General features: G+C 46.7%; 2 protein-coding genes across 2 annotated transcripts; both read left to right on the forward strand.

Moving 5' to 3' along the window:
• Positions 1-5765: 5765 nt before the first annotated feature.
• LOC125548714 (nuclear transport factor 2B) lies at positions 5766-6599 on the forward strand. The gene is made up of 2 exons (XM_048712266.2): positions 5766-6227; positions 6324-6599. Exons 1-2 carry the CDS (start codon positions 5889-5891, stop codon positions 6396-6398), a joined length of 414 nt encoding a protein of 137 aa, XP_048568223.1. The 5' UTR covers positions 5766-5888; the 3' UTR covers positions 6399-6599.
• A 4604-nt stretch (positions 6600-11203) lies between these two features.
• PMEPCRA (methylesterase PCR A) lies at positions 11204-14088 on the forward strand. Its single transcript, XM_048708865.2, has 2 exons — positions 11204-12346; positions 13211-14088. The coding sequence occupies exons 1-2, from the start codon at positions 11395-11397 to the stop codon at positions 13900-13902; spliced, it is 1644 nt and encodes a 547-aa protein (XP_048564822.1). The 5' UTR covers positions 11204-11394; the 3' UTR covers positions 13903-14088.
• Positions 14089-16739: the final 2651 nt, after the last annotated feature.

Raw genomic sequence — 16739 nt, forward strand, 5'->3', positions numbered from 1 at the left:
GCAACAGCGACAACTATAGGACGTGGGTTCCGGACGCCCAAACTCACCTCAAATGTCCGCACGGATATGGGGCACCCGGGCATGTTCGTTACGTCGGACCAGACAACCCCATCCCATCATAATTTACATCAAATACATTCCCTTGACTTACCGGATTCATTTGCTCTTTTCTTTCTTCTTCCTCCTTCGCGACTTCCGTCTCGCAGCTCCGCCGCCACGCACGCTCCGTAGCCGTTTTGAGTCTGCGTCGCCAGCACCGGAACAACACTCCTGTCTCCCCTCCTCGACGCCGGCCTGAACGCCACCACGGTACGTCCGGCAACCCCCCCCCCCCCCCTCCTTGCACTCTATGCGTTCGACACATTGTCCGACCTAGTTTTTATGAGTTTTTGAAGGAAAACAATGAATTTCGATATTTCGTCGGACGAGGAGTATGAACCAATGGAGCTTGATCAAATGATTCAAGACGAGTTCTTCGATTCCTCAGATTTGGACAAAGTGGACATGAGCATGCAAGAGAAAATGGACCGGCATATGGAGCATATTCTCAACTTCAAGACCTTAATCAAAGGGAGAAGAGTGATCGATCGGGATAGGGTGTCCGGAGCATGGCTACTGCAGAAGGACTACTTTGCTCCGAACCCACCTTTTTCGGATGATCCATGGTTTTGTCGCCCTTTTTGCATGCGGAAACTATTGTTTTTGCGCATTTGTGGAGGGAGTGGAAGCATACAATGACTACTTCAAGCTCATAAGGAATTGATGCGGCCAACTTTCTTTCTCTGCTAAGCAGAACTGCGCGTCTTCTCTGAGGATGCTTGCACTTGGTACTGCCGCAGATGTTGTTGGTGAGATGGTCAGGATGGAGAAGAGCACATGTCTAAAGACTACTGTCAAGTTTGCTCGCGCCGTGGTACAGGTGTTTGGAGCAGAGCATCTGACAGAACCAAATGCGCAGGGCACAGAAAAGTTGTTGGCTATTGAAGAGGCCAGAGGGTTTCCAGGAACTCTCGGATCAATTGATTGCATGCATTGACAATGGAAGAACTGCCCCAAAAATTTACACGGAACGTATCAAGGTCACACCAAAGAGCCATCATCATACTGAAAGCAATGGCATCACATGACTTATGGATTTGGCATGCTTTCTTGGAATGTCGGGTTCTCGCAACGACATCAACAATCTCCGGTGTTCAGGAGGTTTCATAACAGGGAAATAGCCGCCGTACAACTACATGTCAACGGCCATGACTACAACATGAGATACTATCTTGCCGATGTCATCTATCCTCAGTCGGTGACATTTGCGAAAAACCACGGGGCAACAAACAAAGTCACTTTGCAACAATGCGGGAAGCAGCTAGGAAGGATGTTGAGAGGGCATTCAAAATGCTTCAACTTTGTTGGGGAATTGTTCGTGAAGTTGCAATGATGTGGGAATCATAAACTTTGTGGTAACTCATGACATGTTGTGTTATTTTGCACAATATAATTGTTGAGGATGAGGGTATGTTGCTCAAACCAATGATTTTGAAGCGTCTGGAGAGCAAGTTCAAACCCCGGAAGATCCAGATGCAGCTCAGCTTATGAACTTTCTACAGATGCATTAGAATCTTCAAGATCATCCGATGCACGCACAACTACTCAATGATCTTGTTAAGCATATATGGATCCATAATGAAAACCAAAGAGCTAATGTTTGAGTTGTGCATTTGAAATAAGTTTTATGTGAGAGCTACGTATTTTCTGTACCAATGTTTGTCATTTACTTGCGACATTGGCATGTACGATGGACGTGCATGGATTTGCATTGTTTTGAGAGTCTGGATTTAATATATGTGGATGCCAAACATGAGATATGAGGGTCCGTCCGGATGGATCCGCGGACATGGCCGGGGAAATTCGTGAACGTACAATGGCCGGATTTGATAAGTCCCGGTGTAGATTTTTTTAGGGCTATCACCAAGTTTTATTGCTCAAAATCCACGTAAAGTGGCATTACAAAGGGATCATGCGGCTGAAGCAATCATATGTGTCTTCCCGGATTAAAGAGTTTGAGAACTTGGCTAATCTTTCGGCGTCGCTATTAACAGCTCGGCCTTTGAAAGTAATCATGCAGTTATACATTAAAATTCTATTCTTAACCTCTGAGATGATGGTGCCATAAGCACCATTAGTGCCCTTGTGTACATCATTCACTATTTGCTTCGAATCAGACGCTATTACGAAGTTTTGTAGCATCAGATCATCCGCTAAGGCAAAGGCTTCGCGACATGCAATAGCTTCCATCGTGGCTGCATCATTGATTCCGTTTATGATTAGGGAAGAACTTCCCATGAACTTGCCCTCGTCATTTCTGCACACGGCCGATGCTGCTCCCCTGTTCTGGCTCCTTGCAATGCTGGCATCTACATGGATCTTCATAAAACCTGCTGGAGGAGCCTTGGGCCGGGTCGCCGTGTTCCTGCTGCCTCTGGGTAAACTAACCTTCCGAGGCATAAGTTCTAGCTCCCGGATAAAGTTACATATGAACTGATACGTGGCCGCAGGACTCTGGTAAATCTCCTCATGGATCGCCTTTCATCTCGCCCACCAAATCGCCCAAAGTGTTACTGACAGTTTCAAAAGCAGCGTGCGACAAAATTGAGAAACACTATAACGGGGCTAGCTACGAGCCTCCACAGCGATTTCACTGTCACAGACGTCGGATCATCAAACATACAGTGTAGATCAAAATCGGGTGTCCTTACTCGTCCGGGAACGTCGCACGCCGTCTCGCGGGCCGCTGCTCCGCCGAACGACCCCCTCTTCCTTTGAGTAATTGGGCCGTCAAGGCTCACTTATTCCCAATCGTACGCTAACAGCCCAGGTCACCCCCGAACGAACAGCTCCTCCATGCCGCCATCCTTCCTCCTCTCGATGCGCCGGCGTTCCTCCCTCCTCGATGCACCGTCGATCCGCCAATACGGTCCACCCCCTCCCCCCCTCTACACTTCCTCCATAGCCCCTTTCTTTCTGTTTTAATATTTACTGTCCTGCAGTGTTCGTGTATTTATTTATTTAATGGTGGCTCCGGCGGCCGCCCGCGCCGTGGGCTTTCACCGCCGGCTGTTGGGCAAACTACCTGGCTGGTTTCGCGGTGGCGATGGAGGCACTAGATACCTGCTTTCTCGCGTGCTTTCTTGTCGCCTCTGCTCTTCCCAATGATGCGGACCCAGGAACAGAGTCCAGCCCTCTCCCCTTCTGATTTTTCCTTCGTGTTCTGCACTTCTGGATGCTCTTTGACAAACATCAAATTCTGTTTTTATGTCTCAGTGTGTTCGGTTTGAATTCCCATGTGAGAAGATCCTTCTGAGGAAGGCCGGGAATTGGTACTGAAATTCTGAATATGCATAGGTACAAAGAACCTTGAATTTGTCCAAGCGAGCATGACATTGATTCCGGTTCTGTGATATTTCTGTCTAGCTTAATTCATCTTGGCACCGGTTCAAATTAAATAAATTCATCTTAATTATGTGGTTCAAGTGCTAATCAAGTGAGCTGAGCATTTAGTTTCTTCGTGGCCATGCTAATGGTAGATTTGTGCCATGCTATTAGGAATAACATCTTCTTTTATCCACCGGTCTCTGATAAATGAGAAGTTCAGTCTTTGTTTACACTTGTGACTAAAACACATTTGGTCTCCTATTGTAATTTCTTTTTTCAGATTTTGACGTGTTATTCTTGAATATATTATGCGCATAATTTATTTCTGGAACTATTTCCCCCTTTCTCTAGAGTCCATATTCACTATTAATTTCTGAAAGTCAATTTTCATGTTGTTGAGCACACAGTGCTCCTAAAAGTATTACATGCACGCGGAGCGTAGGGTGAGTGCCCATGTTAGCAATCTTGTGTTCCTTTTTCAAGCTTTAGGATTTAGTTTGGTTAAGAAAGCTTGTTGCACTGTATTAACACTGTTTGATCTATGATTTTTATGCTTTTGAGCCCTAGATCCTCTCTTTGGCAAGTACTGCAGGCAACCGGTGAAGCCGAAGCCATTTATGAATGCAAGGCACACAGACTATTAAGTATGTTTTATGATTTTATGAGAAGTTTAAATTTTCAGCTGAATGAGTTGCCCAAGATTGCACATCTGAATGCAATCTTACTTTTACTTCTCCAGATGCCATGAAATTGTAAAGGTATCTTTCTATTCCTAGAATGATTTGACAAGGCCCATGTCGACGATCTATGCACCCTCACCTACGCCCAGGTTGTCTAAGAAAAACAGTCCATTAGTTGTGAGATCTCTTACTGCTAAAATCAGTGGTCGGCGTGGCATGAATAAAATTCATAGCATGACATTTGGATTTGGCGTTTTTATGTGTACCTGACACACCTTGAGGATTAAAGCTGCGCTTGAGTCAATTCGAATATTGTACAGTTGATTTCTTTATTGGGAGTTAGATCCAAAAAGCTAAGTTATATGTGATAAAATTCAACTTATCGTCCGTCTATATCATGGTTTGTAATTTGTTACGGTGTCAGGGCACCGCTGAGACGCACCTAGCCTGTAGAGCTTAACACTTTGAACAGTTCTCTTGAAAACATCTCTCACATATATTTGGACCCATACAAATTATTTGATTTTTCTTAAACACTGCTTGGATTTTTCAAAAATAGTCTAAGTATTTGTTGTCAATATGAGCGGGCGTGGCAAAGCGCACCTCCATGTTCTAGTGTCAATCATAGAGAAAAGCCACTGTTTCGCGCTGGGCTCCGTCGTCTCGCACAAATGTTCAGCAAGCTCGGGGGCTTTGGGCTGGTTGGGCTAGGCAGGCCTGTAAAGGGGAAGTTCATTTTGACCGAAAGGAATCCGGCCCAAGTTTTTCAGTTACGAACAGATGCACAACTGCGCATGTGCATGTGCCACTCAAAAAAAAAAAACTGCACATGAGCATTCCCTCGACAAAAAATAATAATAATGCTCATGTGCTATCCCATTTGGTTTGGTCGGTGAAAGTGCCTATGGCCACGCAAGGATGACATAATGTCACATTTCACTCACCGAAAGCAACCACCGGCTGGGTAAATGCAGCTACTGGTTGAGTTTTATATACCATCTGTCTTCTTGAGCTCAACCTGACGGAGTGAGTGGGAAAATTCTTGGATATACATAACCTTTTCTTAACAAGTTCATATACCATCTGTGAAATTGAGCAAACTATACGCACCTTCCCTTTTTCTGGAACAAGCTAGTACATACCCCCTCTGTTCATAATATAAGAATGTTTTGACACTGATTATAGGACGGAGGGAGTATTATTTTGTGACAAATACAATATGTCACCCGAAAATGATTTATCATTCTTCACCATTCATGGACTATTGCGAATCAGTACTTTTCTTGCAACCATGACATAGACTCCGAGTGAAAAAAGGTTAAGCTCCTCGGATGTTATTTTCAGCAGTGAATTTGTTTTTTTCGGTGAAAGCTCCTCGGATGTTATTTTTCGATGAAACTTGGCAAGAACCTCAAACATATGATAAAGTTTGATGTAGCAAAATTTCAGATTTTTTGAATTTCGTTTGATAAACTTTTTTCAAAGTTTTTGCTAACTCATCGGCTCTTCTGCTGAAGAATCTGTCCCTTTCCTCCTACTCCGCCCTTCCGTCCGCGGACTCCACGCACTGGCAGAGTGGGAGTGGGCGTGCCGCGTGCGATCTACGCGATCGGAATAAAGGCAAAGCGAAGCAGCAGTTTTCATTCCGACTGCACAAAATCGTTCGCCCCATACGGCGCCGCGCCTACAAAAAGCCGGGGCGCGGAGCGCTCGTGTCCGTTGCAGCTGCGGAGGTCCAGAGCACGAGAGGTCGAGCCGCGCCGAGCTAATACAACGGAGCGCATGGACGGGCAGGGGAAGGAGGGCGGCGGGGGAGCGGGGAGCGAGTGCGACGTGGTTGGCAGGGCCTTCGTGGAGTACTACTACCAGACGTTCGACGGCAACCGCGGCGCGCTCGCCGCGCTCTACGGCGGCACCTCCGTCCTGTCCTTCGAGGGCCACCGCGTGGCCGGCGCCGCGGAGATCGGCCTGAAGCTGGCCCAGCTGCCCTTCGAGCAATGCCGGCACTCCATCTGCACCATCGACTGCCAGCCCACGCCCTCCTTCCCCGGCGCCATCCTCGTGTTCGTCAGCGGCAACCTCCAGCTCGCCGGCGAGGAGCACCAGCTCAGGTTCAGCCAGGTAACTAAGAAACCCATCTCTTCTCAGTCACGCCTCCTTTTGTGTTCTGGGATGTGTTTTGGATGTTGATCTGGGCATCTGGCCTGTGTTGCCCAGATGTTTCAGCTGGTGCCCAACGAGCAGGGAAGCTTCTTCGTGCAGAATGACATATTCCGGCTCAACTACGGATGATACGCATGCTATGCGTATTCGAGAAAAAAACTACGGATAGCAGAGCGGGGTCGCGTGGGGTTGCCGAAAGGATGTGGATGCTTGGATGCTTTGGCCCCGTGGATGGACGCCCTTGCTTTTTCGCGCTCATTCTTTTCTTTACATTACGTTCATGTAGCAGCATCCTGAATGAATAATAAAGTTGGTGGTGGCCGTGGTGTACGTGGTGTACTTCGAACTGAAATTTGAAATTTTCCACTCTCTTGTCAGAAGAAAATGACTGCGTTAAACTTGGGAATGGTTCGTGTGCTATCGAATTACTGCCCCTGCATTTTTTTTACAAGTCGTTTTAGTAGTTACAGAGGTTGTATTCTAGATTCTCTGCTGTGTAGAACGTGCTTGTGATTCCACCGCAAAAAAAAGTGCTTGCGGTTATGCCAATACAGTGCACCAGCGCAAAATAAACAGAAAAACAGTGCACCTCGCAGAAAATGGCACTACACAGAGATCCAGAGGCCAGAAGAGGTTCTGCTGCATTTTATATATATATAAAAAGATGAGTCCATTTATATGAAGCAAGCCCATTAAACATTCTGATAATTTGTACAGTAGAATAAATCTAAAAGACCCGCTAGGCTTATTCATGCATGAAGAGAGTGAGTTAGGCAAGAGGTCCCATAACACGCATAATGCGCTGGGTAAGGAACAATCGACATTTCATATTTAACACATTAAGTGCTGGTCAACATTCCGCGTCAACTGTATGAAGCGCGCCTGCATGTTTCGCGAGCGCTGGTTTTTTTTTTGAGGGGTAAAGCCAAACTTTATTAATCAAAAATCACAAAGTGTGGGATACGAGTCGGGGTATGAGGCTGGCCAAGCCATACATGACGTCCCGGAGCTAAGGATAAAGCAAACTTTACTAATCTATGTGCATCCATATTGGTTGCACGACCTTCAAAAGAAAAGGTACAAGTTAAGAGGGAGGCTCTAGCTTTTATTTCAGATATAATCAGACCATATACTCCTTGATTCCCTCCATGGATATCTCCTATGACTTGCTTCGAGTCTGAAGTGATCATAGCTTGCTGCACATTTAAGTCTTGAGCCAACGCAATAGCCTCTCTGCAAGCAATCGCCTTCAGGGTTGCTGGGTCCGCCACTCCCGCAATCACCAGTGCAGAACTTCCCAGATAAGTCCCATTTCTGTCACGACATACCGCTACCGCCGATCCTCCTCTTGAGGCCCTCACACCAGCATCAACTTGTATTTTAACAAAGTTCTCTGGTGAGGCTTTTGGTCTCTGCGAGGCACTTGTTATCTGAATTGGCCCTGTTCTTCTAGGCTCCCCTTCTCTCACAACATCCAATTCACCAATGAAGTGTGTGATAAAATTATATATTGCATGTGGAGTTTGGAAAATCCCTTCATGGATTGCCTTGCGCCTCGACGTCCAAATTGCCCAAAGTGTGACTGCAACTCTTATGAACTGTTCATGTTGGAGTGTTTCAATAAGGGTAAACAGCCAGTTTCTTGCGTTTGTTTCTGTGTTAGCAACCAAAGTTGCACTTAAGTCCTCATCAACTAGCGCCCACATGCACCTGGATACCGTGCAATCGAGGAGAGAATGGCACCACGAGTCATGGGCGCCACAGAAGCCGCATGAGCTTGAAGTGGCCATGTGTCTGTGCGCCCTAATATCCTCAGTGGGGATTGATTGTTTGGCGAGTCGCCACAAGAACATTCTCAGCTTTCCGGATACCTCCGTTTTCCACAAGGACTTCCAAGATCCTTCTTCATTACTTGACCTTGATGCCGCAGCCGTCCCTTCCAACCAGGCCTCTCTTCTTTGCCTAGTTGCATTACAATTTTGGAAGCTCCTTCCCGGTGCATTTTTCTTCCGTTTAATTGTTTTTTCTTTCGGTTTTCTTTCCAGTTTTGATTGTCCTTTTCCTTTTTATTTTTAGTTACTTCTTTTCCTCTTCTTTTCATTTTTGTTGTTCTTTAAATTCTTGAACCTTTTCAATTGCAAATCCACAAAACTTTTTCCAAAGTATTGAAAAATTTCAAATTTATGAACAATTTGTTAGCTTTCTTAGATCTGCAAAAAAATGAATTTATAAATTTATTTAGTATACAAAAATCCGGAGTGTCCACTTTTTTTATGAAAATCAGCAGATAAATCATATGCAAGGAGAGGGAGCGCGTCAAGCCGAGCGATGCGCAAAGTTATGCCGAGGCTTGCTCCACTTGCGTGTTCAAGGTGCTGATTATGAGCTCTTGCCGCAATCACGCACTCCCTCCCTGCCTGAATGTGGAAAGGGCTGGCCCAGAGTGCGATGATGCTGAGAGTTTGATGGGGGGGTTTTGAATGGTTTTTTCACATGTTTTTTTATTTTGAAGTGTTACATTAAAATACTTTTTTATTTCCTCAATTTGATAAAATGTTCGTGAACTGAAAAAAAAGTCATGAATTTAATATAATATTTCACAATTTGTAAAATATTTGCGACTTAAAAAACAGATCACAAATTTCAATAAATATTTTTGATTTTTTAACTAGAAAGAACATTTTATCAAATGACGAATCTATTGAACTAATTAGTGTTGTAGATGTTGGCTTTTTTTTGTAGACTTGGTCGAATTTAAAGAAGTTTTACCTGTAACAAACTTAGAACTTCAAATAATTTGAGTATGAGAGAGTAAAACTAATCTTACCCACGGTCCTATCTAGTCCAAGTCATTATATATGTGGTCAAGCTAAGGTAATAAAAGTCCAAGCAACTAGTGTCAACATCTCAAAGTTGACAGAGGAATAAAACAACAAGTTTTTTTTGAGGGGCAATAAAACAACAAGTGTGTGAAGCAAGCCGGCAAGCAAAACCCCACTTTGATGTAGGGATAATGGGCCTAGTGCACGATGGATTATGTGCCACATCACCCACTAGTTCACCATGGACGAGCTAGTGGACCACAAATTAACTCATACCAAATGATATATCCGTTGGGGTTGCTACAAGAATTGGTTGTGATACAGTCAATAATTTTTTGCTGTATGAAACATTAATATTGGATTAATAATTTTAAGAAAAAAGGGAAAATACATATGGCATTTATTTGTATATGTGTATTGTATAGTGGCAATGTATCAGATGGAAACTCAGTTTTCGTGCAAATCTGAAAATGTTCTTCCTAGGCCGTTGGATCGTGATAGACAACTCAGACACTAAGTGGGATGTGCCTCATGTAATATAATTGTGTTTATAGTTGTAAATTATTTGTTGAATATTCACATGCATGGTTGCATGTTTGACGGGCCCTTTTTTGCATGGTTACCATGTTGAGGTGAATCTTTTCCTATGCATAGGTACATGTTGAGGTGGCATGCTGAGAGAAATTGAGGATCAGCTATTTAGTGCTCCCTCCGTTCCAAAATACTTGACGCGGTTTTAGTTTTATTTCAAATCTGAACTAAAACCATGACAAGTATTGTGGAACGGAGGGAGTAATATACTAGATGATAGCTTGCATTTTTCTACGTGAATTGGTTGCAATATAATTCAATGAAATCTGGTTGTATGAAACATTAATATCGACACTAATAATATAGGAAGTAAAACTAAAAACACATAATTGATTGTATTTAATTATTGTTTAGTTGTAAAATACTTATTAAATATTAGTAGCATAATAGAAAGGAAATAATTTTTCCATTTATTGTGGCATGTTGAGGTGAGTATGAAGGCGTATGGTTGTGATTTTGTAGAAAGAAAAGTCCATACATTATTTTGACACGTTGTGAACTCAAGTGGTATTTAATGCAAGCACACGGATGATATGTTGCAAAGACACTGGATGCCTATGGCGAATGTAGCGTTCATGATGCAAGTGTTTTTTTTGTTGCTGCGACTGTTGGCTCTTATGCTGCATACAGGGCTTTTCCTCGACAACTTTACTGTGCCTGGTCGATACTTGTCGCATATTTTTTTTTGCTGCATTGACATATGTGAAATGTTGCGACGTTCATTCCGGCCTATTTTCTACATACCGCGTGAGAAAATGCTACGAGGGTGCTGCAAACATGTAAATAAACACAGCATGCAGGGCCTTTTATTTTTCTGAACACAGTACAGACACAAGCGTTTATATAAACGTGCATACACTTATCTCTATGAAATTTTATGAAATCACCATAAACACCTCGTAGTCGACAGGACTCTCACTGAAAGCATATCACCGGAAATCACCCCTGATGGGTTGAGAATGCCACTGTCCACCTAACCACCACAACCACAGATTGGTTCGCGTGCAGGGCCTTGGGGAGACGGCCGATGGGTGGCTGCCTCCGCCTGGCCGACCCATAGCACTGGCCAATATTTGTGGGGAAAATGAACTTTTACTTTTCCCCATGGGCTTCTATAAGCCAGACATGGTTGGAATCTGGCCCTTTCCGGGCATTGAACAGTTGTACGGTGAACCATGCGCTGCAGACTGCTGAGCGTAAAGAGCTTCTCGCACAAACTAAGAGCATCTTCAACAGGCGCTCAAAAAGAGCTTCGCGCATTAAAAGTTTAGTTTTTTGGGCGCCGGGCAGCTCCAGCAGAAGCTGTAGCGCTAAAAGTTTTTGGGCGCGCGCTGAAAAACGCTATCGCGCGCAGCATATTTTGGGCGCCAGATTGCGTCCGCTTCACAATTTGCACTGTCTGTCTTTTGGGCGCGCGTTTTTGAACGCCTGCCTAAGCAAAGTTGGTACCGGGGCATTAAAAGTGCTACAGTGCACGCTATAATGTTTGTTGGGCACGGAATTTTTATGCGGCCATTGGAGATGTTCTAAACCACACTTCGGGCTGAAAAGCGAGTTTTGCACCGAGTACATCCCACAGCTCTTACGCAGAGCAAATTCATGAAAGCAGTAGAGCTGCTAAGCTGGCCAGATCATGCACTCGCCTATATAACCCACTAACACAGACTCGACAAGTGCATTTCCAAGTTCTAATCGGTTACACAACAATCGTCATGGATCCGATCAACGAGCCCCTTCTCTCTTCTCCACCACAAAGAAGCTGTTCCGCGAGCAAAGCTCTCTTGGTCACACCGATCGTCCTATCTAGTCTGCTTTGCTTTTGCTTCGCCGCCTTCCTCCTCCTCAGCCCTGCCACGGTCACGGTGGACCTCTGCACGAACTCCCCGGACCCGGCCTCGTGCCACGCCATCGTCGCCGACGCCGTCCTGGCGTCTCCGGACGCCCGCCCGAGCCGACCGGTGCAAGTGCTTCGCGCGATACTCGTCAGGTCCCTCGACCAGCATGACGCGGCCGCCGTTGCGGTGGCCGACATGCACCGGCGCGCCAGCGACCCCAGGCACCGCGCGGCGCTCGCGGACTGTGTCCACCTGATGGAGCTCGCGCGCGACCGTCTCGCCGGCGCGGCGGACCACGCCTCGGTGGCGCCGGAAGACGCGCGGACGTGGCTCAGCGCGGTGCTCACCGACCACGTGACGTGCCTGGACGGCCTCGACGACGGGCCACCGCGCGACGCCGTGGGGGCGCAGCTGGAGCCACTCAAGTCCCTCGCGAGCGCGTCGCTCGCCGTGCTCAACGCCGTCGGCTCTGGCACGGCCGCCGCCGACATGCTCGCCGAGGTGGTAGACGAGCTTCCATCGTGGGTGCCGACTGCAGACCGTGCGCTCCTCGAAGGATCACGCGCCGGCGCCGTCCAGGCGGACGTGGTGGTGGCCAAGGACGGGAGCGGCAAGTACAAGACGGTGCAGGCGGCGGTGGACGCGGCGCCGGACCGCGGCAAGAGCCGGTACGTGATCTACGTGAAGAAGGGGGTGTACAAGGAGAACCTGGAGGTGGGGAAGAAGAAGCGCGAGCTGATGATCGTGGGGGACGGCATGGACGCGACAGTGATCACCGGCAGCCGCAACGTGGTCGACGGCGCCACCACTTTCAACTCGGCCACTCTAGGTAAGGATGCTTCGTGTTCTCTCTTAGCTTTGTGCCTTTCCGAGATTCGCACTGATTTCCCCATCTATGACCGCGATTGCACCTTTAGTATGTTCGATAAACTTTACTAGTTTCTTCTTTCTTTCTATCATGATGAAGGGCCGCATCAAAGCCTGAAACCCTGCTGCCTTTCGGCCTTTGCATTGCCACGTTCTAGCTAGTGCAATAGAGACGATCTTGGCATCACAAAATCAATCTGTTTTGCCAAGAACATGCATACAAGATGTACGGTGTGCATACGTTTATGTCAGTCAATACACTGATTGCTGGCCGTAAACCAGTCACCTAAATTAAATTAGTTGGACAAGTTTGGTACCTGTTCTTACGAGATAGAGTAAGTATAAAGAATGAAGCTGCCGGTGGTAGCTGCGCCATACCGTTACGATTAGTACCAACTATTACCCGAAAAGAATGGACAGCGAGATCTAGATCACATACACAGTGATGGAAGACACATAGAAAAATAGCACATATCGAGCATTTTCTACAACTAGTTATCAAAAGCGCTAGCTTTTATTTCCGCCACCACCTAACCAGCTCTCCTAAGCACGCCGGTGATGCATCGCAGGCATAAGGCGCACAATTAATTTTGCACGTGTACGTACGTACGTACGTATGTAGTACTACAAGTATACGTACTGAAAGGTCGTTACGGATTCTCCACTCTTTGGTTGAAAGCAAGCATGTGAATGTGATCGCCTTGCACGGTCGAACCCATGGATGGCTCGCATTTACAACAGTATGCAAGGCCGCTAATGGCGTCCTGAATTAAGCGGACAGTCGTCAAGGATTAACGGTTGTGTGTGTCGAACTCGAATGTTGCAGCCGTGGCGGCCGACGGGGTCATCCTGCAGGACCTCAGGATCGAGAACACGGCGGGGCCCGAGAAGCACCAGGCGGTGGCCCTGCGCGTGAGCGCCGACCGCGCCGTCATAAACCGCTGCCGCGTCGACGGCTACCAGGACACCCTCTACACGCACCAGCTGCGGCAGTTCTACCGCGACTGCTTCGTCTCCGGCACCGTCGACTTCGTCTTCGGCAACGCGGCGGTCGTGCTCCAGAACTGCGTGATCACCGCGCGCCGGCCCGCGCACGGCCAGAAGAACGCGGTCACCGCGCAGGGCAGGACGGACCCGAACCAGAACACGGGCACATCCCTCCAGCGGTGCCGCGTCGTGCCCGCGGACGACCTGGCGCCCGTGGCCGAGGCGTCCCCGACGTTCCTGGGCCGGCCGTGGAAGGCCTACTCGCGGACGGTGTACATGCAGTCGTACCTGGGCGCGCACGTCCACCCGAGGGGGTGGCTGGAGTGGGACGGGGACTTCGCGCTCAGCACGCTCTTCTACGGGGAGTACGCGAACGAGGGGCCCGGGGCCGGCACGGCCGGGCGCGTCAAGTGGCCGGGGTACCGCGTCATCACGGACCGGAGCGTGGCCGTGCAGTTCACCGTGGGGCAGTTCATCCAGGGCGGCTACTGGCTCAAGGGCACGGGTGTGGCGTACGACGATGGGCTCTGATCCGTGGTTACTGGCCCTTCGTTTCATGTTTGTTTACTCCCTCATCAATCAATCTTTAATGGCAGTTCTGTCGGTTGGCCGTTCGATCACCACGGCATCCTAAATAAAAGTGATTTATCAGTGTCACTCGTGTTACCTATAATCTTGTGGCAAGCACAAGCATAAAACCTCGGGTGCTTGAGTTGATCTGATTGGATGTTGCATTTCATGCTTAACAATTTTGTAGCCGCGGGTATTTTTTTTCAGAACAATCTCCCGGGAGCATTTGCTCCCGGATGAACAATACGCAAAAGAAAAATGTTAAAATGTTTCCGAAAAATTCTGACTTTTTTGTGGATATTCGTGTTAGTGTCGCAAGATTTTCTTTTGGCTCCTTCTTCATGATGGAGTCCGTACAAGAAATATTTTGCACAGAAAATCTTTCTATCTACCATCATATAAATGTGAGTTGTGCCAAGACAACACCGAGGAAACGACTCTTCATCTATTCTAAGGGCCTGTTCGGCAACGGACCACTCCAGGGAAATCACTCACTCCGCTCCACTCAGCGCTGGGAGCGCTCCAGCGAGCGGTCGTGACGCGTTCGGCTCGCTCCGCTCCAGGAAACCATGGGCTGCCAGCCCATTGGAGGCGAATACAACCCGTTCAAGTGTGTGTGTGTGTGTGTGTGTGAGAGAGAGAGAGAGAGAGACGAGACAAATGGGAGCGTACCGGTTCAGGTCTCTCACTTGGCGGTGGCATTTTCTGTAATTTCGAGCTGATCCGGATTCTGCTGAAACAAGGAGCGACAGAAGTGCTGCTCCGTAAAACTGAACTACGCGCCGCTCCACTCCACGACTTCAGCTCCGCGGATTTTGAGAGTTCGGGTCTGCTCCGGCTGCTCCGGCGGCGGAGTTGGGAGCCGGAGTGTTGCCGAACGGGCCCTAAGACTGCCCTTTTGCTCTTAATTGCTGGGATTCCATCCTGAGACCTAAACATACAGGGATTTCAGTTCATGATGAGATAAATTTGATAATTCAAACTCTGCATGGCTCAATTGCTCTTGAGATAACCATCATGGGATGCTGTCACATATGGATGCAACAAAATGGTAAAATCTTCAGAGCTCAAACTCCAACTATTGCTTCTTGGAGAAGTCTACTCAAAGTTGATCTTATATTGCTCCAGCACAGAATCAAGAACAAGTTTTAAGACCAGCTTCGTAACTGGTTTTACTAGCATCTATAAAGCCTCATGAACACCATGGGATTTCCTAGAGCAGGCATTGGATAGCCTCTTTTTTTTTTGCTTTCTTTCACCTGTATATGTACCCTTTTATTAATATATTTGCCGTAGAACGATTGTTCTACGGTTTCACTTTCAAAAAAGCATGCTTGACTCATGCGAAACGGATCAGTAATGTTTTGTCGATGAAAAAAAACAAATTTGGGATGACATTTTGGGGTAACATTTGGTCTTTAAAATTTGTCCTTTTTTGCACATACTAAAATCTTTAACCCTTTTACCTAAAACTTCTCAGGTAGCATTTGGATGTGACTATAAATACATAAAAAATGGTTGGATTTTTTTTGACATTTCAAAAATTATTTTCCGTGCCCAGGAACACGTACTCCCGGGAACCAAATTGGATTTCTAAGAACAACTGCAGTTTTACAAGTCAAAACCCTTTGAAGAAAGTAAAACTTTTTTTTGCGGGAAACTAACCTCCTCACACCCGCTAGTAGCAGGCGACAAGGCCCACCCACACGGAAAAGGACGTCACCACAAAAGGGACTCATCAATGCCGTCATGAGGTGTCCACTCCGGGGAATCCTCCTTAAAGATTTCTTTTCAAGAGTATGCAATCTCGTAACATAGCTTTGTAGAAGGCAGGAAGTTATTTACAAGACAAGAGAAAACGAAAATTACACCGCCACGAAGTGGCATGCAACGGCTCTCCAACTCCTGCTATGTGTTTTAGGATCCTAGCATGGTTTTTGTGCACTAGTGACTCACTTAGACAATGCTCTATGTGTTTTAGGATCCTAGCTAGGCTTTTCTGCACCAGTGACTCACTTATACAATTTTCTATGTGTTTTACGATCCTAGCTAGCATACATTGAGGACTCCACAAGAAGCACTCCTGCAAGCACTTGATACGTCTCCAACGTATCTATAATGTTTGGTTATTATATTATCTGTTTTGGATGTTTTATATGCATTAATATGCTATTTTATATTATTTTGGGGACTAACTTATTGACCCAGAGATCAGTGCCAGTTTCTATTTTTTTCCTTGTTTTTGAGTTTTACAGAAAAGGAATATCAAACGGAGTCCAAACGGAATAAAACTTTCGCGATGATTTTTCTTGGACCAGAAGACACACGTAGGACTTGGAGATGAAGTCAGAGGAGTCCCGAGGTGACCACAAGCCCTCAGGGCGCACCCTAGGGGGGCTCCCCCTGGCTTGTGGCCCCGCGGGAGTCCTCTAACCCTAATTCTTGGCCTATAAATTTAGAAATATTCCCAAACGACTAGAAGCATCCACCAAAATACTTTTTCCGCCGTTGTAACCTTCTGTACCCGTGAGATCCCATCTTGGGACCTTTTACGGCACTCTGTCGGAGGGGGATTCGATCACGGAGGGCTTCTACATTAACCCTATTGCCTTTCCGATGAAGCGTGATGAACCCAAGGTTGGTGATGGTAGTGGCGATCACGATGATACAAGCAAGAAGAGGTGCATCACCAACGAACTCCCGTCCTTCAATTCTACAAGACATGATTTGCATCTCCTCGAGTTCAAGAGTGGAAACCAAAAGAATGGAGATGAGGATGAGGCTGAGGTGGAGATTCA

The sequence above is a fragment of the Triticum urartu genome, chromosome 3A (assembly GCF_056163025.1).
Source record: "Triticum urartu cultivar PI428250 chromosome 3A, HENAU_Tu73, whole genome shotgun sequence".
Taxonomy (NCBI): domain Eukaryota; kingdom Viridiplantae; phylum Streptophyta; class Magnoliopsida; order Poales; family Poaceae; genus Triticum; species Triticum urartu.